The sequence below is a fragment of the Chenopodium album genome, chromosome 26 (assembly GCF_948465745.1).
Source record: "Chenopodium album chromosome 26, dcCheAlbu1.1, whole genome shotgun sequence".
Taxonomy (NCBI): domain Eukaryota; kingdom Viridiplantae; phylum Streptophyta; class Magnoliopsida; order Caryophyllales; family Amaranthaceae; genus Chenopodium; species Chenopodium album.
In genome coordinates, this window is record NC_137859.1 from 2968065 (window position 1) to 2991243 (window position 23179).

Genomic DNA, 23179 nt, shown 5'->3' on the forward strand with positions numbered 1-23179 from the left:
AGTGGATTTATGCAATATAATTTTGTGTAGGTTTATATTGTATACATGGGTTCGATTTCTGAGGAGTATGTTGTTACATCCGAGTATCACATTGGTATTCTGCAGCGAGTTTTAGAGGGCAGGTGAGAAACTATAACTATGACATACATTTGATTTAAAGCTAATCATAAGTATGTAATTCGTAACTTATTCACAATTTGGGTTGAAGATTTAATTTCGAAAAGTTCTGAATTTTTGTTTATTTTTTTTAAAATACAAGCAGGGAGCATTAAATTAAAGAAATAAAGTAATAGGGAACAATAATTTGAGTTCTCAAACTTTTTTAATAAGGAACAATGATTTGAGTTTCCACACTTTAAATAAAGTTTGAGAACTCAAGCTAGACTGGGTACCATATATGTAGCCCTAGTAAATGAGTTATTTGGGCTGGGTCAATTCGGGTCATCTTATAATCGATTGGGTACAAGTCAGGTCGGGTCAATTTGGATTTTGGGTATGACTCGAGTCAGGTATCGGGTTAGGTTAATTTTCAGGTAGGGTATGGGTGGGGTCGGGCCGATTTCAGATTTTAGGTCATTATCCACTCGATGTTTTTGGTCGATTGAATGTGGTTATTTGGGTCGGGTCATTGGGTCTGGGTCAAGATTGCTAGTTCTATACTTCTATGTATATGCCTAATGTACTAAAGTACGTAGTTTATTACTTACTCGTATACATGCACTATACGGTATGAGGAAATAATTGATTAAGCTCCAAACTAATGTGGATGGTCAAGTCATGTGTGATCTCCACTTGATTTTTTAAAAATGAATTTTAACAATTTAAATTGAATTTTAATTATTGAAATTCACCTTTAATCATTTTTGTATGCTATATAAATCAAAGTATTGATTAATAAAACTATATTAATTCGGTTGATCGAATTTGATATATATATATAAAAATAAAATAAAATAATGAACATTCGTTTTTGAATTAGTTGATTAGAAAAAGGCCTTAATTGTGATTAGCTAATTGGATTTACTTAATTAATCCACTATGCTAGCTTATACAAGCATATATAATTAGATAATGTTGTTTTTTCTACTTGAAATATGATTATACGTGGGTTCCAAAAATAGTACGGCAGAAGAATCCTTGCTTAGAAGCTACAAGAGGAGTTTTAATGGTTTTGCAGCGAGGCTAACTAAGAAAGAAAGTGAGAAACTCAAAGGTAAATGATTATGTCATCTAAATTACACATGTTCTTCATATACATGAATTATTACTTAGTTTTTTTTTTGGTAGGAATGAATGAAGTGGTGTCTGTGTTTGTTAGCAAAACACTCGAACTTAAAACAACTAGGTCCTGGAATTTCATGGGATTAACTGAGAATGATGTCGTGGTTCCGAGAAACTTGACTAGTGAGAGTGACTTGATACTCGGTTCCATTGACACCGGAATCTGGCCCGAATCACCTAGTTTTAGCGATGATGGTATCGGACCTCCCCCTAAGAAATGGAAAGGTGCTTGTAAGGGCGGAACAAATTTCACTTGCAACAAGTAAGTATCCTTGTTTACATGTACTATTAGTCAAGCTAACATATTTTGTATATTGCATTATTTTTTAAGGCTCCATATGTCTAATATCTTTACTAGACTTTATTAGTCATGTAAAATATATCACCACACTCTTAATGTAATGTAGGAATATTGTTTATCAATTAGAGTTAGCTGTACAATTTAATAATCAAACTAATTCGATCAGTTATACTGACTGAAAATTTGTGTTCTCCATATTGTAGTAAATTAATTGGAGCTAATAGTATATCCTTCGACTCAGCGAGGGATGAAAATGGTCATGGAAGCCACACAGCCTCGACAGCAGCCGGGAGACACGTAGATCATGCCAGTTTTTATGATTTGGCAGAAGGGATTGCAAGAGGTGCAGTACCCTCTGCTAGGATCGCTGCATACAGAGTTTGTGGAGACGGTAGATGTCACGATTCAGATATTCTTGGTGGTTTCGACGAAGCAATTGCTGATGGGGTAGACTTGATTACAATTTCCATAGGACCATCTGATGCAGTTGAGTTTCATTCAGATAGTATCGCGATAGGCTCTTTCTATGCGATGCAGAAAGGTATACTAACCGTGCAAGCTGCTGGAAATGATGGAAACCAGAGTAGTACTGTATCAAGTGTTGCACCCTGGTTATTCAGTGTTGCAGCAAGCTACACTGATCGTCGAATACGTGATAAAGTTGTCCTTGCAAATGGAAAAACACTCGTTGTAAGTATTCTCATCATGATAAATTTATATATTTTCATCATGATATAAGTAATAATGTTTGATACTTGTGCTTAATCACCTATATATATATATATGTAATGTATATCTTTTAAATGATTGTCTGAAAATGCAGGGTTATTCTATCAACCCTTTTTCATCGAAAAGAAGTTTTTTTCCTTTAGTTTATGGTGGTAATTCAAGCAAGTGTTCTGAGCCATCCACAAAGTAATCTTCAATAATTCTCTGTTTTTTTTTTCAACTTCGTATCTTATTCCATATAGTATGTCTAAAATAAAGGATGGACTATAAATCTTTTTCGGTGTAGGCTTTGTGAGAAAGGCTGCCTAGATGAAAATTTGGTAAAAGGGAAGATTGTAGTTTGTGATGGTACGCTAGGAGGTGGAATTTCTGAAGGTTTCAGAGCTGGTGCGCTTGGGGTTTTAGCACGCGTTTTGGCAGAATATTCTGATATTGAGCCTTTACCTGCAACTGAGCTAGAACCCAGTGATTTCGAAGCAGTATTATCCTATGTTAATTCCACAAAGTATGACACTTCATAGTACCATTCAATCATGTATAGTTATGCAAGTGTAGTAGTATCATATAATGTTGTGCATGTATGTTATTGCATATATATTTTTACATTCGTATTCCAAGTTACTATAGGATATACTAGTACATACTTTGATACTTACATCAAAATTATTCTTTCTCTACAGACATCCTAAGGCATATATCCACAAGAGTGAATCCTTTAATGACACTTCAGCTCCTTTCGTTGTCGAATTCTCTTCTCGACGACCTAATATTATTGCATCAGATATCCTTAAGGTACACTTGAATTGAAACATTATTATAAGGTTGTATTCCATTTTTATCCTCCTATTCAACTAAGAGTTTTGTGCCTTTTAATTTGATGCAGCCTGATATCACGGCACCAGGAGTCGAAATTCTAGCCGCATATTCACCTTTGGGTTCTGTAAGTGATTACAGTGGAGATAAGAGATCAGTTAATTATTCGATTTTATCTGGTACATCCATGTCTTGTCCTCATGTCGCGGGTGCATCTGTTTATGTAAAATCGCTTCATCCAGATTGGTCTCCTTCAGCAATTAAATCTGCTCTAATGACAACAGGTAAATTACATTTTCTAGCTAGTTATGTACCATTTTCTTCTTAAATCATTTCTTTACTTTTAAGAAATTAAAACAGATTCACTAATATAATATACTTGTACTTGTTATGCTTGCAGCACGTCCTATGAGCCCGTCTAAGAACCAAGACGCCGAATTTGCCTATGGATCAGGGCATGTTGATCCTGTAAAGGCTACGAATCCCGGACTTGTTTATGAAACAAATCAAAATGAATATGTTACATTTTTCTGCAGGTTGGGCTACAACAAACGCCAAATTGCACTAATCACGGGTAGTGAGAGTTTCTCTTGCCCGAAAAAGAGTAACAAAAGTTCGTTACCAAACGATGTTAATTATCCTTCTTTGTCTGCCATGGTTGATGTTGGTACACCATTCAAAATCAAGTTTAGTAGAACAGTCACCAATGTTGGAGTTGCTAATTCCACCTACACCGTTAAAGTCGAATCACCCAAGGAAATTAAGGTCACGGTTAATCCTATTACTCTTTCATTTACATCACTGAATGAAAAGAAGTCGTTCAACGTGACTGTTGTTGGCAAAGGATTATCAAGAAGCTCAAACTCCACTATTTCAGCATCATTGGTTTGGTATGATGGACAACATGGTGTTAGGAGCCCTATTGTTGTATACTCTATTTATAAGGATTTGTAGATTTGTGTTTATTCCTTACACATACAAATGATAATACAAGTCGAATTAAATTAGTTTTTTTTTTTTTTTTTTGGTCTCAAGTTAATTTTTGCATTAATGCAGGCATGGATGCTACTAAATTGATTAATTATTACTCAATAATAATTTTACCAAAAGAAAATGTCTATTGGATAAAAAAAAAAATCAAATCAAATACTTATAGATTGGATTTTTTTAAAAAATATGTGTAATATGAATTTTGAGGCAAACAGAGCACATATTAGGAAATGTCTATATCCACTAACGTTAGAATGCTTTGGGGAAGGAACTCAAACGTACATACTTAGAGGTCACACCCGTATCCCATCTTGCTAATATTAGCCGTGTGAATTGGATACAAATCCATACAATGATGGTATATTGGTGTGAGCCGTGTGACAACTCCACAAAAAAAAATACTTACAATGATACATAACTTCAGTAACAAGAAGAGTAAAACAATCAGCAAATGTCTAATGTCTTCCAAAGTCCAATTCTTCTCCTTCGTCTTTCCTTTTCCCCTTCAATTCCTCTGCTACTAGAGAGAAAAAACTCAAAAAATTAATTTATTTAGAAAGAGAACTTCAACCCACATTATAATTGATCTAATGATTTGTTAAATTACCTTCAAGAAGACAATTAGAACTTTAGCAATTTGCATTAAAAATAACGCCCATTTCCCTATCTTTTTCTGGGAAACCTAGAGTTTTGATTTTAAGGGTGTTTTGTTTGGTGGGTATTTTGTGAAACGTTTCGAAACGGGTAATAGAGAGAAAGATCAATGGAACCGGTTGTATTGGACGGTATAATCAGCAAGCTATTAAATTTGCAACAACCTAGCCTTTTGCAGCTTGACGCCCCTCTTCTCAAGATCGGTAATCTTTTTTTTTTTTTTTTTCAGTTGATTTTTTACCCCTTTTTCTGCTTTTCATAATTTGTCAAAATGTGTATTATTTTTGGTGGGTGTTTTGAATTTTGTGAGTTTTTTTAGTTGTGTTTTGAAATATGAATGATATATTGAATGATTGTGTCTTTGGATGGATTTTCATGGTGGGGTGGGGTGGAGAGGATGTGGGATAATTAAATATAAGGGTCTGAGTTTTGATGATTTTGATTGTTTTGAGAGTTGTTCCATTGGATTTGAGCTGATTATAATTGGACTATATGTGAGTTATGAACTTATGATTGATGGAATTTGTTGGAGCTAATTTTATTTTATAATGACGATTATCAAATTAATACATTGCATAGTTTACATAAGATCAATTGAACTCCAAACCACAAATTTTGGATCAACTCAATTCGAGCACAACTTTTGTACAACCATTTCTAAAAATAAATTGCACAGTAAAATATTAGACATGAGAGGAAAAATAATTGTAATGCAGGAAAAATATTTGGGGCTAGCAATACATAATCCATTTTCAATTTCTTAATAAGAAACTTTTTGTTTTGATCTTCAAATATTCCCATATATATTGCATTTACTTCATCCTATACAATGAACCTGCTCAATCTTGATAATAAATCAAGAATATGAACAAAGAATCAAATAATTATGAAATAAATCAAGTCAATATATTTACTGCTGAATATCTGGTGCCAAAAAAAGCAAACAATCAAATCCTTAATGTATTTCCTTCTTTGCATCATTGGATTTAAAAATTACTTTATTTCTTCTACTCTTTATAAGTATGAGAATCATGATTACCAAATTACAATCATTCACAATTCTCAATGGCCAAATTCATGGATTCCCCACTTCTCTTATTCGTCCTTGTACTCGGCCTGTTTGTCTTGGGTAGATCATCTCAAATTGATAATGGTGATCGAAAGGCAAGTTATGGCTCTGTATTTTCTACTAAACTATCTAGCTATGTCTTGTTAAATATATCATGCTATTGTACACTCAAGGCTATTTTATAAAAAGCGAGTTTTTTTTGGTGTAGGTTTATATTATATACATGGGCTCTACTTCAGAGGAATACTCTATTACATCTGAGTACCACCTTGGTATCCTCAAACAAGTTTTAGAGGACAGGTGAGTGTCTATTAGCCTATGGTTGTGTCACATATTAAGTTATTAACTTAGACCTTAGCATCACATATTTGCACTATTTGGTCCAGGTAGCCCCCAACATGGTCACATTATCATGTCCGGGCCACACTAGCTTCATTGTATAATATTTACATTAGCTAATTTAATGGTGAAAAACTTATTTTATTTCTTTCATATTTTGACTTTGATTATGTTCCAAAGTACGGCGAAAGAGTTTGGTTCGAAGTTACCGGAAGAGTTTCAATGGTTTTGCAGCGTGGCTGACTGAGAAAGAAAGTGAAAAACTCAGGGGTGAGTATTCAAGATGTAAACATTATGATTGACATGGAATGAATTATTTAGGATCTGTAAAGGTAATGAATTGTCTTCTTGTACAGGAACAAAGGAAGTGATATCTGTGTTTCCTAGTAGAACACTTAAACTTCAAACAACGAGGTCTTGGGATTTCTTGGGATTCCCTGAGACAGTGGTGCCTAAAAGTCCACGTTCTGAGAGTAATCTGATACTTGGTGTCATTGACACCGGGATATGGCCTGAATCACCAAGTTTTAATGATGATGGCTTCGGCCCTCCACCGAAGAAATGGAAAGGTGTTTGTAAGGGCGGAAAAAATTTCACTTGTAACAAGTAAATAATCTTATCTATCATTTTTCCTCTCTTCATTTTCAGTCTTAGTTTGCATGCAATTGTTAGGTAAATATACTGACATCTATGTGGCTATCTCTTTTAATTTGATTAAGGCCTTGATTAAAATAAGATTTTCACATATTGAGACTGCATTTTATCAATCAATACGTTTTATCAGAATTATCACTAAAAACTAATTTTTGAAGTTAGAGATTATTAGGGCCTCTCTATGCTAACTTGCTATGTTTTGCTTTTGTGAGTGCCTTGGGTTTCTACTAGTCTTAATTATTCTATGATAAGCACTAATCCTGTTTAGATATTACATTATTTATTCTACTTGTCTTAAATCTTAATTAGTCTATAATAAGCACTTGACTTTGCTCAAAAATCGATATGCTTTGAAATATTCGTTCTTGCAAACCTATAATGATGATTGATGAGCCTCTTTCATATTATAAAAAAATTCAATCTTGCAGCAAGCTTATTGGAGCTAGGACTATTTTTGATTCTGCAAGGGATAAAGTTGGTCATGGAAGCCATACTGCCTCAACAGCAGCTGGTAGGATCGTAGATCATGCAAGTTTTTATGGACTAGCAGAAGGGGCTGCTAGAGGAGCAGTACCATCTGCTAGGATAGCTGCATACAAAGTTTGTGAGTACTTGACATGTTCGGAAGCAGATATCCTTACTGCTTTTGATGAAGCCATTGCTGATGGGGTTGACGTAATTACAATTTCCATTGGAGGATCACATGCAACTGATATATTTTCAGACAGTATTGCAATAGGTGCTTTTCACGCGATGCAGAAGGGAATATTGACAGTGCAGTCTGCTGGGAATGCGGGAAATGCGAGTGGTACTGTAGCTAGTGTTGCACCCTGGTTATTCAGTGTTGCAGCTAGCGATATGGATCGCCGAATCCGTGATAAAGTTGTCCTTGGAAATGGAAAAACTTTAATTGTAAGTGTTTTTTTTATTTATTTATCATAGCAGATAAATTTTGAAGCTTTTACCAATTCAAATTTCTAACAAACACATGTAATAATACTTTTGGAATGGCTGAAATGTAGGGTAATTCTATCAACTCCTTCACACTGAAGGGAGACATGTTCCCTTTGGTATATGGGAAACAGGCGTCAAGTTCGTGTGAGGAGCTTGTGGCTGAGTAATTTTCTTTGCTTACTTCGATTACTACTTTTGAAGTTCTGCACATCAGTATAAGGACTATAATTTGTCTTAAATTATCATTACTCTTCTTTCGTGCAGGGTATGTACATTTACCTGCCTAGATGAAAAGTTAGTGAAGGGGAAGATAGTAGTTTGTGACAGTACAGATGGATCAGGAATTGGTGAAGGTTTGAGAGCTGGTGCCCTTGGGGTATTGGCACGATCTTTTGTTGAAGATGACTCTCGGATTTTACCTATGGCTGCAGTCGAGCTAAATACCCCTGATTTTGAAGCACTAATATCCTACCTTAATTCCACAAAGTATGATATAAAAATTCTTTTTCAGATAGTATACAATAATATAGTCAAGATGGCACTCACGTACATAGATTTTTGGCAGAGCTCCAAAGGCAAACATCCTAAAGAGTGAATCCTTCAATGACACTTCTGCTCCTGTTGTTGTTTCATTTTCTTCTCGAGGGCCTAATCAAATTGCATCGGATATCCTCAAGGTTATCATCATTCATTCTTCTTTGACTTTTTCCTACAAGTCTCTTTTTATCCTTTTCATTATTTTTTTTCTTTAATATGTTAGTCACACTATGCTGCAGCCTGATATCACAGCACCAGGAGTAGAAGTTCTGGCTGCGTTTTCACCTGATGGTAAATTAAGTCGTACTTATAATGATACAAGATCAGTTAATTATTCAATATTATCTGGAACATCCATGTCATGTCCTCATGTAGCGGGTGCAGCTGTGTATGTGAAATCAATTCATCCTGATTGGTCTCCTTCAGCTATTAAATCTGCTTTGATGACTACAGGTATCTATAAGCATATCAAGGCTTTGTTACGCCTTAAGTCTTCTCTATCTTCTTCTCTGTATCATATACTTCATATTTACAAGACATAATCTTCTTCTTTCCTTTGCAGCGCGTCCTCTGAGTACTCTGAAGAACCCAGATGCTGAATTTGCTTATGGATCAGGGCATCTTAATCCTGTGGCAGCTACAAACCCCGGACTTGTTTATGAAGCAACTGAAGATGATTATATTCAATTTCTCTGCAAGTTAGGTTACACCCAAGATGAGATTACTCCAATATCGGGCAAGAAGAGTTTCTCCTGCCCGAAAAAGATATTGTCACCAAAGGATGTTAACTATCCTACCATTTCTGCCGCGGTTGATGCTGATAAACCTTTTGATGTCAAGTTCTATAGAACAGTTACTAATGTTGGAGTTGCTAATACCACTTACACAGCAAAAGTCGAATCAGCAGAGAAAATAAAGGTCACAGTGAATCCGAGCTCTCTTTCATTCACATCATTGAATGAAAAGAAGTCCTTCGATGTGACTGTAGTTGGTAAGGGATTATCAAGTGGCTCTCATATTTCTGCATCACTGGTTTGGTCTGATGGAAATCATATCGTTAGGAGTCCTGTTGTATTATATAGTATATAGTCATTCTTCATATCTCCTACATTGACCTATAGAGCGACTCAATGATATATCGAGAATATAGAACATGTACTCCCTATGATTGTAAGTGTTTGTCCCATTTTAATAAGAGCTGAACAGATTATGCCCCATTCTAGCATTTAGACTAAAATTTTTATTTTTTTTTTACTTTTTTTTTTTAACATAACATATACGAATATGTGGTTATATTAATGGTCAAACTTATGCATGAATAAATATTGCAACCAAATAGTTGCACTAATATCCCCTGGCTTTCTTATGTGAAACCAGTATGTAGTATGGTAGTTCAACCTAGTGGCTAGGTGGGATAGCGGGAGTAACTCCGAAATGTGTATCGGTAATTTGACTAATTTCCCCAAAGCACTTTGGCTCTAGTGGTTCTTGCATTGACTACTTGAATTAATCAAATTTAGTACTTACCTTGTTCCCGAAAAAAAAAAAAAAAGAAAAAAAAAAAGACAGACTTATGTATTGACCGAATGACCGGTGAAAAGAACTTTCATGAATTGAGGTAGTATTTATGTAATTTAAGATTTTCAAATATGACTCTAAGGGCCTGTTCATATTTACCTAATTTTAGTTCAGCTCCAATCAGTTCACTTCAGTTCAGTTTAGCTCCAATCAGTTCAATTCAGTTCAGTTCAGCTCTGAATTTCCCTCTCTCATAAAATATTCATTTCAGCTCAGTTCAGTTCCAATCAGTTCAGTTCAGTTCAGCTTCAATCAGTTCAGCTTAGTTCAGTAAATGTGAACAGGCCCTAAGTCATTTGCTGCATGTCCTATGAGTACTCTTGTACGGCTATATGTATCAATTCTTGATTATTAGAAAAAAAAACTATGTGGCTATCAGAAATTTAGAATAATATAGCTTGCCATTTAGCTTATATTATTGAAATTGTACAATTACTTTCGCATGTAGTCCTAATTAAGCCTCTCAATTCATTTATACTCCGTATATGTCAATCAGTCACCAAATAATAAACAATATTGTAAAAAAAAGCAACAAATCACTATATTTATTTGGAAGTAATCAAGTCAGATATTTAGACCATACAATGTACTTTTTCCATTGACTATTAGAAACAACCAAATCAAAAACGATTTATTTCCATAATTTGTTGCTTTTATTGCATTACATATCTAAAAACTTAATTGATTTTTTTCTTTTAGCAGCTATAAAAATGAGGATTAGTCATATCATCAAAATAAATAATTCACAAATAAAAAAATGGTTAAATTTATGTATTCTCAAATTCAGTTTTTCACCTTTGTACTTGGCCTTTTTGTTGCGGCAACATTGTCTCTTAAGGCTAATGATGATCGAAAGGCAAGTTACGACATTTTTGTCTTCGTTGTTATTGTTGTTGTTGTTGTTGATGATGATGATTTCATCAATATAATTTTATTGTGCAGGTTTATATTGTATATATGGGTTCGATTTCGGAGGAATACGCTGTTACGTCCGAGTATCACATTAATATTCTCCAGCAAGTTTTAGAGGGCAGGTCAGTAGCTATAACTATGTAACGTTTTTGTTTTAGAGCTTATTATCATAGACATAATTATCTTTTGTGATTTGTAAGTATTTTTATATTAAAAATTGATTTTTTTGTTTGTAATTTTTCAATTGTTTATGTCTCATGCTATACGAAATTATGAAGTATCGTATTTTTTTCTTATGCCATATAAAATACTCCGTACTAGTTTACATAATGATATGCCTTTTTTAAAAAAATTTATTTGAACTCTACATTTCAAAGTACGGCAGAAGAATCCTTAGTAAGAAGTTACAAGAGGAGTTTCAATGGTTTCGCAGCAAGGCTTACTGAGAAAGAGAGTAAAAATCTCAATAGTAAGAAATAATGTCATCAAAATTATTGCAATTAAAATTTGTTATTTATGATCCGTATATTGTTTGTAAATTGATTGATTTTTATTTTTTTTCTTGGTAGATTTGAAGGAAGTGGTCTCTGTGTTTCCTAGTAAAACACTTAACCTTCAAACAACAAGGTCATGGGATTTCTTGGAATTAACCGAGGGAGATGTGGTTCCGAGAAATTTGACTAGCGAGAGTGACTTGATACTCGGTTCCATTGACACCGGAATCTGGCCTGAATCACCGAGTTTTAGCGATGATGGTATCGGACCTCCCCCTAAGAAATGGAAAGGCGCTTGTAAGGGCGGAAAAAATTTCACTTGCAACAAGTATATATCCTTGTTTACATATATCTATTAGTATACAAATTGTCAAGCTATAGTGTAATGGACACGTTTATACAAACTTGCATTTATTTGGGCTGCTGCATATATGATATATCAAATATATGTATTTACTAGTCTTGATCAAAATTACCACACGTTTTTTAATGGAGGAATGTTAATTAGAAAACTTGTACAATTACTAGTCAAAAACATTTGTGCTCACTATAATCATATGATGTGTTCAATTTCATCTTGCAGTAAAGTAATTGGAGCTAGGACTACATCCTTCGACTCAGCGAGGGATGAAATTGGTCATGGAAGCCACACTGCTTCGACAGCAGCCGGGAGACACGTAAATCATGTCAATTTTTATGGTTTGGCAGAAGGAATTGCAAGAGGTGCAGTACCTTCAGCTAGAATCGCCGTATACAAAGTTTGTGGACGTGAAGGGTGTCAGGATTCTGATGTCCTTACTGCATTTGATGAAGCAATTGCTGATGGTGTAGACTTGATTACATTATCCTTAGGATCATCCAATCCAAGTGAATTAGATTTAGATAGTATCGCGATAGGTTCTTACCACGCGATACAGAAAGGTATACTAACTGTGCACTCTGCTGGAAATAGTGGTAACAGAAGTTTTAGTGTATCAAGTGTTGCACCTTGGTTATTCAGTGTTGCAGCTAGCACTACTGATCGCCGGATTCTTGATAAAGTTGTCCTAGGAAATGGAAAAACAATACTTGTAAGTATTCTCATCATAAAAGTAATTTTTCCTGCTATCATCAATATATTAACGTGTGATACTTACATGTGTTGTTTGAAAATGCAGGGTTACTCTGTCAATTCTTTCAAATCGAAGAAAGGTTTGCTCCCTTTAGTGTATGGCGTAGGTCCAAGTCAATGTATAAAGGAATCCATACAGTAATAATCTTTAATTCCTTGCTTGGTTTCTTTGACTTTATTTGAACATATATTGTACTGTATGATCTTATTGTATAATCAAATTCGACGATGCAGGTATTGTGGTCAAGGTTGTCTAGATGATTCGGTAAAAGGAAAGATTGTAGTTTGCGATATTTCAGATGGAAGTGGAATCATTGAAGCTTACAAAGTTGGTGCGCTTGGGGTATTGTCACGCATAAACATCGATTTTTCTCAGATTTATCCTTTGCCTGCAATTGAGTTCGAAAGCAGTGAATTTCAAGCAATAAAATCCTACCTTAATTCCACAAAGTATGATAATTCATTCATTATTCATTCATGTTATGCATATAAATTAAGTGATATACAATACTTATGTGATCAAATTATTATATCTATGTAGAAATCCTAAGGCAAACATCCTCAAGAGTTTCTCCTTCAATGACACTTCTTCTCCTTATGTCATCGGGTTCTCTTCTCGAGGGCCTAATCTTGCTGCATCGGATATCCTTAAGGTAAACTTGAAGCACAACTAACTCTGCATTTATCCCCTGCTTTTTCTCCCCTCTAATTCTTCTAAGAGCTTTGCACCTACTACATTGTTGCAGCCTGACATCACAGCACCAGGAGTCGAAATTATAGCTGCATTTTCACCTTTGGCTTCTCTAACTGGAATTCCAGGAGATAATAGATCTGTAAATTATACGGTTTTATCTGGTACATCCATGTCTTGTCCTCATGTCGCGGGTGCATCTGTTTATGTAAAATCTCTCCATCCAGATTGGTCTCCTTCCGCGATTAAATCTGCTTTGATGACTACAGGTAATTACAATTTTCAGTAACATACAAATTTTTTTCTTAGTCAATTTCACTTTTAAGAAATCAATTAAAACAAATTCACTAATATAATGTTCTTCTTATACTTGCAGCACAACCTATTAGTCCATCTAAGAACAAAGACGCCGAATTTGCCTATGGATCAGGGCATCTTGATCCTGTAAAAGCTGCAAATCCCGGACTTGTTTATGAAACAGAACAAGATGAATATCTTACATTTTTCTGTAAGTTGGGCTATGATAAAGACCAAATTGCACTAATCACAGGTAACAGGAAATTCTCTTGCCCGAAAGAGAGTAACGAAACTTCGTTATTAGCAAAGGATGTTAACTATCCTTCCTTGTCTGTCATGGTTGAAACTGATATACCAATCAATATCAAGTTCAGTAGAACAGTCACCAATGTAGGAGTTGCTAATTCCACATACACCGTTAAAGTCGGAACGCCTAAGGAAATTAAGGTCACGGTGAATCCTACTTCTCTTTCGTTTAGATCATTGAATGAAAAGAAGTCGTATGAAGTGAGTGTTGTTGGCAAAGCATTAACGAAAAACTCCTCCATTATTTCAGCATCATTGGTTTGGTCTGATGGACAACATAATGTTAGGAGTCCTCTTGTTGTGTACTCTACTTTTTACCATGGAGTTGATTAATTAGTGTACTATAAAGTATATATTTCCAATAAAAAGGATAATGTAGGTTGAAGTTGAATATAATCAAAGTATATACTTTCCTTTCTCTTTACTCTCCCTAATCCTAACAGCAATTTGTTTATTCGACTAGCACATATCCCGAATGCCAATGCACAAGTTTGATTTAATCTTCAATATGTATAGTTATGTACATATACATATATTGTACATAACTGGAGTCACTTTCCACAATCCATGATTAGGTTCACCATCGCATACATATATAAATACAAATTTAATTCATGTGTGACGTTATCAAATAAATAAATTAAACCACAACACACCCTAGACCGAAGCCGGAAGGCTAAGAATCCTCGAAAACACTAGATATTTACATAATTAAGCTACAAGTAGAAAACAAATACAATAGAATGAAATTTACATAAAGAATTTATTTTCTACAATCACTCACATATCAAAATTTAATGAGATCAATTAATGAAACAGTTCTAGGTCTTCGGAACCCTCTTGACTAGGCCCAAAAAGCATGTACCCAAGTGCATGGCCCACAATTACTACAATAAAAACACCAACATTGAAAGACATAACAGCTAACATTAAAAGGTATGCGAGCCCCATACGTAGGGCATGTACTAGGGTTCGTAAGAGTTGGTCCAATGTAACATCTTTGTCACCCGGTTTCGCCAGGGTGGTTCCGGCTAGCCACTCGACGAGGATGGCTAGGAGGAAGATGATAACCAAAGCTAATACGTACATGCCGGTGTTGGATCCTGGCCACCCTGAGAACAAGATCTCCCCATCTTTACCCCAATAGAAGGTCATGTGCATCATCATGTTGTTATGATCATGCATCTTATTATGTTCATGCATCCCATTGTGTTCATGCATGCTCTTGTTGTTATATATGGCCTTTCAATTCTTGGATGGTTATTGGATATTGGTGATGATGATGATGACAACGGCGATAATGATGGGGTATGTAGACTTAATCATCTACTCCATATTGAAGATACTGAAGAGGATTAATGAAGTCCACGTCAGCTGAGTTTGTTAGAGGATGCTGATGTCATATAATTTATTTTATAACAACCTGGTTAGTTGGAAGTTTCTCGATTGTAATAAATAGGCTCTTAAAGCCTTCTGTTAGATTCATTCAATTCATTCACACTTTTCTCATTTCTTCTGTAAGAGAGCTTTCTCTCTCTAAACCTTAACTTCTCTCTCTAGTTCATTCAATAAAATTAGTTCTGGTTTTTCCTAAGCACGAAATCTACGAATAGTGCAATGAAGGCTGGAAAATCTGGTGTGTTCTGTTTCGTTTGATTCATTTGACATGGTATCAGAGCATCCGGTAACGATCTTGATACGAGTTCTTCGTCAAATTTCTCAACATTTGATTCATAATTTGTCAATTTGAGGTACTCAATTTTCAGCTCATTTTGATCTTAGTTTGCTCTGTTTTTCGCACAAATTCTGTTCGGATTCTGCCTAGTAGCGTCAAATTCAGGTCGATTTTGCTCAAATTTGTACTATCCTGATCAAATTGCTAGAATCTGCAATATTATTGTTGATCGATTGCTCGATAATTGTTCGAAACCTAATTTTTGGATTTTGTTACGAATCCAGAAATTTTTCTCCTAAATTTTTTTCTTGATTTCATCTCAAAATGGCTGCACAAGATCAACAAATTGATCCTTCACAAAATCCTACCTCACCGTTTTACCTACATCCTTCTGATAATCCAGGCCAGAAATTAGTCAATTTCAAGTTTAATGGAAGTAGTTATGGTGATTGGAAACGTTCAATGTTAATTAGCTTATCAGCTAAAAATAAGCTTGCGTTTGTTGATGGAAGTCTGATTAAACCTGCTGTGACTGATAATACACATCTAGCTTGGGAAAGATGCAACAGTATGATAATATCTTGGTTGTTAGGAGTTTTGGAGCAGGATATTGCTAGGAGTGTGTTGTATTTTAGCACAACTAGAGAAATTTGGGTCAATTTAGAGGAGAGATTTGGTCAGTCTTCTGGTGCTTTGTTGTATTCATTACAGCAAGCTTTGTATGAAGTTAAACAAGGTAATGATAGTGTATCTGGTTATTACACAAGGATCAAGATGCTGTGGGATCAATTGGATTCTATAGATCCGATAGTTATGTGTAGCTGTGCAAATTGTAACTGTAATATCACTCAAAGATTGCTCAAATCACAGCAAGACAGAAGGCTTGTCGAGTTTCTTATGAAGCTCAATGATGGTTTCGAGGTTGTTAGAGGAAGTTTGCTTATGATGAATCCTCTACCAAGTATCTCTCATGCCTACAGATTGCTCATGCAAGAGGAGAAACATAAACAAATGTATCAGTCAACTACTCCTGTTTCTTCTGAGGCCATGGCTTTTGCTGCCAATCACAGAAGGTACTATGATCAGGATAGACACAGACAACCTTATCAGTCTAATAGAGGCAAAGAACAACAACAAAGAAGAGTGAACTACTATTGTGATCACTGTAAGATACCAGGACACAGTATGCAAAGATGTTACAAGTTGAATGGAAATCCTAATTTTGCTGACAAAGGGAAGAGGTTGGCTGCTAATGCTCATTTTGAAGATTTTGGTGAGAATGATAGTTTTGAGGATGAACAGAATGAGGTCACTTTGTCTGGTGATCAGTATCAGAGATTTCTACAATATCAGATGACTCAGTCTAAAACTGATGGTCAAACTTCAGGCTCTAATGATGTTGTTTCCAGTTGCAAGTCTGCTCATGTGGCAGGTAAATTCTGTTTCACCTCTTTTAATAATGTTAACTGGATTGTGGACAGTGGAGCCACTGATCACATGTGTTTTGATGATACTTTGTTTACTACTTTAGAACCTTATACTGGGGCTGAAAATTTTATCACTATACCTAATGGTAAGAAAGTGCAGGTCACACATTTTGGGAATATTATTCTGAATGAACATCTTGTTCTGAATAATGTGTTGTTTGTGCCTGATTTTAGATATAATCTTATATCTATACCCAAATTGTGTAAGGACTTAGATTGCCAAGCTGTGTTCACTAATGATGAGTGTTATATCCAGGGCTCTTCAATGAAGCCAATTCTTCTTGGTAAACTGAAGCATGGGTTGTATCGTCTGGCTGATTCTGTTGTGCAAGGCAAGACAAGTTCAGTTCCTTTTCTAGCTAATGCAGTTGAGCTTGCTCCTGTTTCTAAAGATTCTATAAATAAGGCCAAACTTTGGCATCTAAGATTAGGACACATACCTGTCAATAGATTACATCATATAGTTGCTGATGTTTGTAATAAGCATTGTAGTCTAGACAGTTTCTGTCAGATATGTCCTGCTGCAAGGCAGTCTAGGAACTCTTTTCCTATCAGTTCCATAAAGACAAGCCTTTTGAATTGTTACATTTGGATATATGGGGACCTAATCCAGATCCTACCTATAATGGATGTAAAATTTTCCTCACAATAGTGGATGATTTTAGTAGAATGACATGGGTGTTTCTTATGCATGCTAAGTCTGATGTTGCTGTTGTGTTCAAACATTTTGTGCAATATGTTGAAACACAATTTTCTACTGTTGTGAAAAGTGTTAGAAGTGATAATGCCCATGAACTTTGTGAGGGTGATTTAGGAAAATTTTTCCTAGATAAGGGTATCTTTCATCAGAGAAGTTGTGTAGATACACCTCAACATAATGGTGTAGTTGAGAGAAAACACAAACATTTATTAGAAACCTCAAGAGCTTTATTTTTTCAAGCAAAATTGCCAATACAATATTGGGGTGAGTGTGTTTTATGTGCTACACATCTTATAAATAGGATGTCACTTCAAGTCCTTGGGAATATTTCTCCTTTTGAAAAGATTTTTGGCAAACCACCTGATGTCACTTATCTAAGGGTTTTTGGCTGTCTCTGCTATGTCTCTACTTCTTCCCAAAACAGACACAAATTTAAACCTAGAGCCACACCTCATGTTTTCATAGGATATTCTTCTGGACAGAAAGGTTATAAGGTTTTGAACTTAGAGACTCATAAGATTTCTGTTTCAAGGGATGTTGAGTTCCATGAGCAACACTTTCCTTTTCACATTTCTGATGTTCACTCACAGCAGCACAGATTTTTCTTACCCAACACTACAGAATTTAACTCTTTTGTCTATGAAGATATTCCACAAATTCTAAATCCTGTTGAGGTTCCTGTCATAAATCAGTTACCTAACCCACATCCTTCTCCACCTGATTCTCCTCCTATTTCTTCACCACCTGGCTCTCAATCTTCAGAACCTAGAGCAGATTCTACTTCTTCTGTCATAGACATATCTACTCTGAGGAAAAGTTCAAGACCTGTCAAATTTCCATCTAAGTTTGACAATTTCATATGTAATCTGGGTGATTCTGAAAATTCTGCTTCTCACTGGTGTGGATTAGTTCACTTCAACTCTCTTCCATCTTCTCATCATTGTTTTACTACTGTTGTTGACAATTTGAGAGAACCTACTTCATATTCTGAGGCAATTAAGGATCAGAGGTGGATAGATGCTATGCATAAAGAATTACAGGCTTTACAGAAAACTGGTACTTGGATTCTTGTGGATTTACCAGTTGGTAAAAAGGCTATAGGGTGTAAGTGGGTTGTTTAAGATCAAACTCAGGGCTGATGGCAGTATAGAAAGGTTCAAGGCAAGATTAGTTGCTAAGGGTTACAATCAGAAGTGGGGGATTGATTATGAAGAAACTTTTTCCCCAGTTGTGAAGATGGCTACTGTGAGAAGTTTGTTGGCTATTGCAGCTCATAAAGGTTGGAATTTACATCAATTGGATGTAAATAATGCCTTCTTACATGGAGATTTATTTGAGGAAGTCTATATGGTGGTTCCAGAAGGTCTTCCTAATCCAACCAACAAAGTTTGCAAACTTGTCAAATCATTGTATGGCCTTAAACAGGCATCAAGACAATGGTATGCCAAGTTAGTGGGGGAGTTGAAGGGAAGAGGCTATGAACAATCTAAGAATGATTATTCTTTATTCATTAAGAATAAGAATAATCAAATGGTCCTAGCTGCAGTATATGTAGATGATATTGTGGTTACAGGAAGTGATGAAGAAGAGATAAAGTCTTTGAAGCTTCATTTGGATTCTGTTTTCAGCATAAAAGACTTGGGAAAACTTAGTTATTTTCTTGGAATTGAGATAGGGTATCTGAAGGAAGGTATTTGTATGACTCAGAAGAAGTTTACAGGTGAACTTCTCAAAGAAGCTAATCTGAACACAGACAAAGGTGTTGTTACCCCTCTGCCAGTGAACTTGAAACTTGAAGCAGATAAAGGAGATTTATATGAGAATCCTGGAAGATATAGATGTTTGATAGGAAAATTGAACTTTCTGACACACACAAGGCCTGATTTGTCTTTTACAGTACAACATCTGAGTCAGTTTTTACAAGAACCAAGAATTCCTCATTATAAGGCTTTGATGCATACTCTGAGGTATGTTCAATCAACTGTTGGGCAAGGGATTTTGATGAATGGTGCAGATGATTTGATTTTGCAAGCATACTCTGATTCAGATTGGGGAGCTTGCTTAGACAGCAGAAAGTCAATCTCAGGTTATGTTATGTTGTTGGGAAAGTCACCAATAAGCTGGAAGTCAAAGAAGCAAAGTACAGTATCTAAAAGTTCTTCAGAAGCTGAATATAGAGCTATGTCAGCAGCATCTAGTGAAGTAGCCTGGTTAGTAAGACTCTTGGAAGAATTGGGAATTCAGAAATTAAAACCAGTAACTCTACACTGTGATAACCAGAGTGCAATTCATATTGCAAAGAACCCTGTGCATCATGAAAGAACAAAGCACATTGAAATTGATGTGCATTTTACAAGGGACAAGGTACTTGAAGGTTTGTTGCAGATTACTTATTTGCCAACTACATCACATATTGCAGATGTCTTCACAAAGGTGCTTCCTTCACAGCAATTCAATGATCTTTTATCCAAACTTGGTATGATCAAAGCTATGCCAAGTTTGAGGGAGGCTATTGAAGATACTGAAGAGGATTAATGAAGTCCACGTCAGCTGAGTTTGTTAGAGGATGCTGATGTCATATAATTTCTGTTATAACAACCTGGTTAGTTGGAAGTTTCTCGATTGTAATAAATAGGCTCTTAAAGCCTTCTGTTAAATTCATTCAATTCATTCACACTTTTCTCATTTCTTCTGTAAGAGAGCTTTCTCTCTCTAAACCTAAACTTCTCTCTCTAGTTCATTCAATAAAATTAGTTCTAGTTTTGCCTAAGCACGAAATCTACGGATAGTGCAATGAAGGCTGGAAAATCTGGTGTGTTCTGTTTCGTTTGATTCATTTGACACTCCATCATACCAATTGCCATGGGCCGGCGTCACTTTTACCAATTATACTTCAATCTATCGATGTTTTTGATCGTTTAATAGATGTTAATATAGTTTAATTTGTATATATATGATGATCCCCCTTTAAGTTAAATTGGTAAACCTAAATATAGGAGTCCTAAATTTAATTAGATTTACCTTAAAAAAGGGAAGAAAGGCACGATTGTGATACAAAACCTCTTGACCAAGCCATTTGGTAATACTATTACGCTCAATATATTTGTCCATTTCATAAGTACTTGGTAAGATTGTAACACTATATTACTATATACGTGGTATATATATGAATGCAACTGTTTAATATACAAAGCTTAACATGATCTTAAAAGTTTTTGCAATAATAATTTCAATTCAGATGCTAGATATGTATCGGTAATACCTAAATATTACACACGTATAATGTAAACCCAATCACACAGAACAAAAAACGGTAATACTTAACACAAATTAGCAATAATAATTCAAATTCAATAGTACTTCATTTCGTTTGGTCACTAATCAACATGGATCAATGAGGGAAAACCGAATCCTCGGTACCCTTATTTTTATTTCTTGACCCGAAAACCATATACCCAATTGCATGACCAACAATGACAACTAAGAAAACACCAACATTAAAAGACATAACAGCCAACATGAGGAGGTAGGCGAGTCCCATACGTAGGGCATGCACAAGGGTTCGTAGGATGCATGAACCAACCCCTTCACCACTTGGTTTCACAAGGCGGGAGCCAGCTAGCCACTCGACAAGGAGGGCAAGGAGGAAGACAAGAACCAAAGCGAGGATGTACAAGCCGGTACTGGTCCCAGGCCACCCCGAGAAGAGGATTTGGCCATTCTTACCCCAATAAAACGTCATGTGCATCATCATCATGTTATGGTCATTCATGTTCATGTTGGTATGCCCCATCGACGATGAAGATGATGATGATGGTGGTGGTGGAGGTGGGCTCATCATCATGCCATGATCATGATCCATAATTTATTTGGATCAATCAATAATGTAATTAAGACTTAATAAGAGTGTTTTTTTTTTCTTTAGGAGAGGTACAATGGTACGTCCACGAAGTCAATTACTAGTACTACTTATACACAAGTATTGGTAGTACACAATTTGAATTTCTTCTAGGGTAACGAATTGTACTGCACAATTATTTGATCATCAAATTTTTTATTACTTTTACAGCAATTTTGTTGTAATAACTGAAATCTAATTCTAAATAGAATATATTATTAAAAATTAGATACTAATTACTAAACAAATATACTTTGAAGTAGTTAACTTATTTGATTATTGTTTTAACAAAGTCAATCCCAAAAAAGGCACTTTTCATGCCTGAATTATGAGATAATTTATGTTAAAGAAAATAGATCAGAGTGGACTTTGAGTTTGATAATATATTTGTCTCCGATTTCATTATTCTAAAAGATTTTGATAATATATGTATGGGGTGCAATTTAAAATGAAATAAAATGACTATTTAAAATTTACAAAAAGTTTTCAGAAGGTGGGCGTGCCGGAGTGGTTATCGGGCATGACTAGAAATCATGTGGGCTTTGCCCGCGCAGGTTCGAATCCTGCCGCTCACGTTTTAATTTCATTTTAGACCTTTTTTTGAGTTTGTTGGGCTTCAGTGTATTGTAACTTTGGGCCTTAATCAAGCCCACAATATATATACAGGAAATTGGATCAGGCTTAACAACAAATATTAGGACCATCAAGCTATTGAGTCAATAATAACAATTAGAATTAATATATATATATATATATTTTTTTTTTTTGGGTGATTAGGTAGCAATAAACGAGATTTGATCCTAATTTAAGTACGAGTATCTCCTTTAAGACCAATTAATCTGTGTTTCTTACCATGTAATGTTATACTGCAAGGTAAACTAAAGAAGAAAAAAGTGGTCAGTCAATATTGACAAAAAATGTAGCATATGCTAATATGCATATCCCTAGATCAAAGGATTATGAGAATCATATCAATTTCTTCAACCATATCAATTTCTTCTGGCCTTTTCTATTCTTATTCTCTTCCTTTTCTCTCATGTGGGCTTACTATATAACTACATTTGATCTTGACCAATAGTATCATATAAGTTTTAGAAAAGGAAAATTGATGGAAGATTACTAGATTAGTGATTGACACAATGACACTTAAAAAGAGTATGTTACGGTAATTATAGTAATTTAAATACTTTATACTTTACTATTATTCAGTCAACTTTATCGGCATAAAATTGAGATTTTTATTTTTAATGAAGCAATTGGTTAAAGGTAAATTTTTATTTCACTTTTATTAATAAAATCCGTAAAAATCTAAACACGTTTTAATTGGATATGAATAGATTAGCTATAAAATGAATCTAAATTGCCTCAGATTGGCCATTCACCATTTAAAAAAATAAGGAGATACCTTGCTTCCAAAGTACTATGAAGAAAGGACCTTCAAACAAATGATTGATTTTGAATGATAACATCCAATTCAAGATAAAATCTGACTACAGAAGTTTTGAATAGGGGACCAAAAATGTTGACTATATCTTGTAATATATTAGTATATCTTTAGAAAGATCGACAATAAAGAAAGAATGTAATCCACCCAAAAAAGAAGAATATTACAAAACAATAGATGCTAAATGTCTCTATTCATGCAATAAGGTGGCCAATTCTTTTGGTAAGAGTTAAGCTAAAAGCTTCCTTTACACACATATTCTTTG

The 23179-nt window shown here is 35.0% G+C and overlaps 5 protein-coding genes, 1 non-coding gene and 1 pseudogene across 7 annotated transcripts in view; 5 read left to right on the forward strand and 2 right to left on the reverse strand.

The window, feature by feature from the left end:
* Positions 1 to 23179, forward strand: part of LOC145618304 (uncharacterized) — a 79604-nt gene that overhangs the window by 1142 nt on the left and 55283 nt on the right. The window lies entirely within an intron of this gene.
* LOC145616162 (subtilisin-like protease SBT4.3) lies at positions 46 to 4078 on the forward strand. The gene is made up of 9 exons (XM_081670857.1): positions 46 to 122; positions 1122 to 1213; positions 1288 to 1543; positions 1786 to 2272; positions 2406 to 2497; positions 2598 to 2816; positions 2992 to 3103; positions 3195 to 3408; positions 3525 to 4078. The coding sequence occupies exons 1-9, from the start codon at positions 46 to 48 to the stop codon at positions 4076 to 4078; spliced, it is 2103 nt and encodes a 700-aa protein (XP_081526983.1).
* Positions 6052 to 9738, forward strand: LOC145616589 (subtilisin-like protease SBT4.3). Its single transcript, XM_081671341.1, has 9 exons — positions 6052 to 6137; positions 6370 to 6446; positions 6533 to 6782; positions 7259 to 7742; positions 7853 to 7947; positions 8049 to 8270; positions 8350 to 8461; positions 8561 to 8774; positions 8884 to 9738. Exons 1-9 carry the CDS (start codon positions 6061 to 6063, stop codon positions 9408 to 9410), a joined length of 2058 nt encoding a protein of 685 aa, XP_081527467.1. The 5' UTR covers positions 6052 to 6060; the 3' UTR covers positions 9411 to 9738.
* Positions 10857 to 14043, forward strand: LOC145616163 (subtilisin-like protease SBT4.3). The gene is made up of 9 exons (XM_081670858.1): positions 10857 to 10933; positions 11189 to 11280; positions 11381 to 11633; positions 11889 to 12375; positions 12463 to 12554; positions 12651 to 12866; positions 12958 to 13069; positions 13163 to 13376; positions 13484 to 14043. The coding sequence occupies exons 1-9, from the start codon at positions 10857 to 10859 to the stop codon at positions 14041 to 14043; spliced, it is 2103 nt and encodes a 700-aa protein (XP_081526984.1).
* Positions 14518 to 14895, reverse strand: LOC145616165 (copper transporter 6-like). The gene has a single exon (XM_081670861.1). The coding sequence runs from the start codon at positions 14893 to 14895 to the stop codon at positions 14518 to 14520; it is 378 nt and encodes a 125-aa protein (XP_081526987.1).
* LOC145616166 (copper transporter 6 pseudogene) lies at positions 20964 to 21434 on the reverse strand (annotated as a pseudogene).
* On the forward strand, positions 21964 to 22045 carry TRNAS-AGA (transfer RNA serine (anticodon AGA)). The gene has a single exon. It is a non-coding gene; the product is annotated as a tRNA-Ser (tRNA).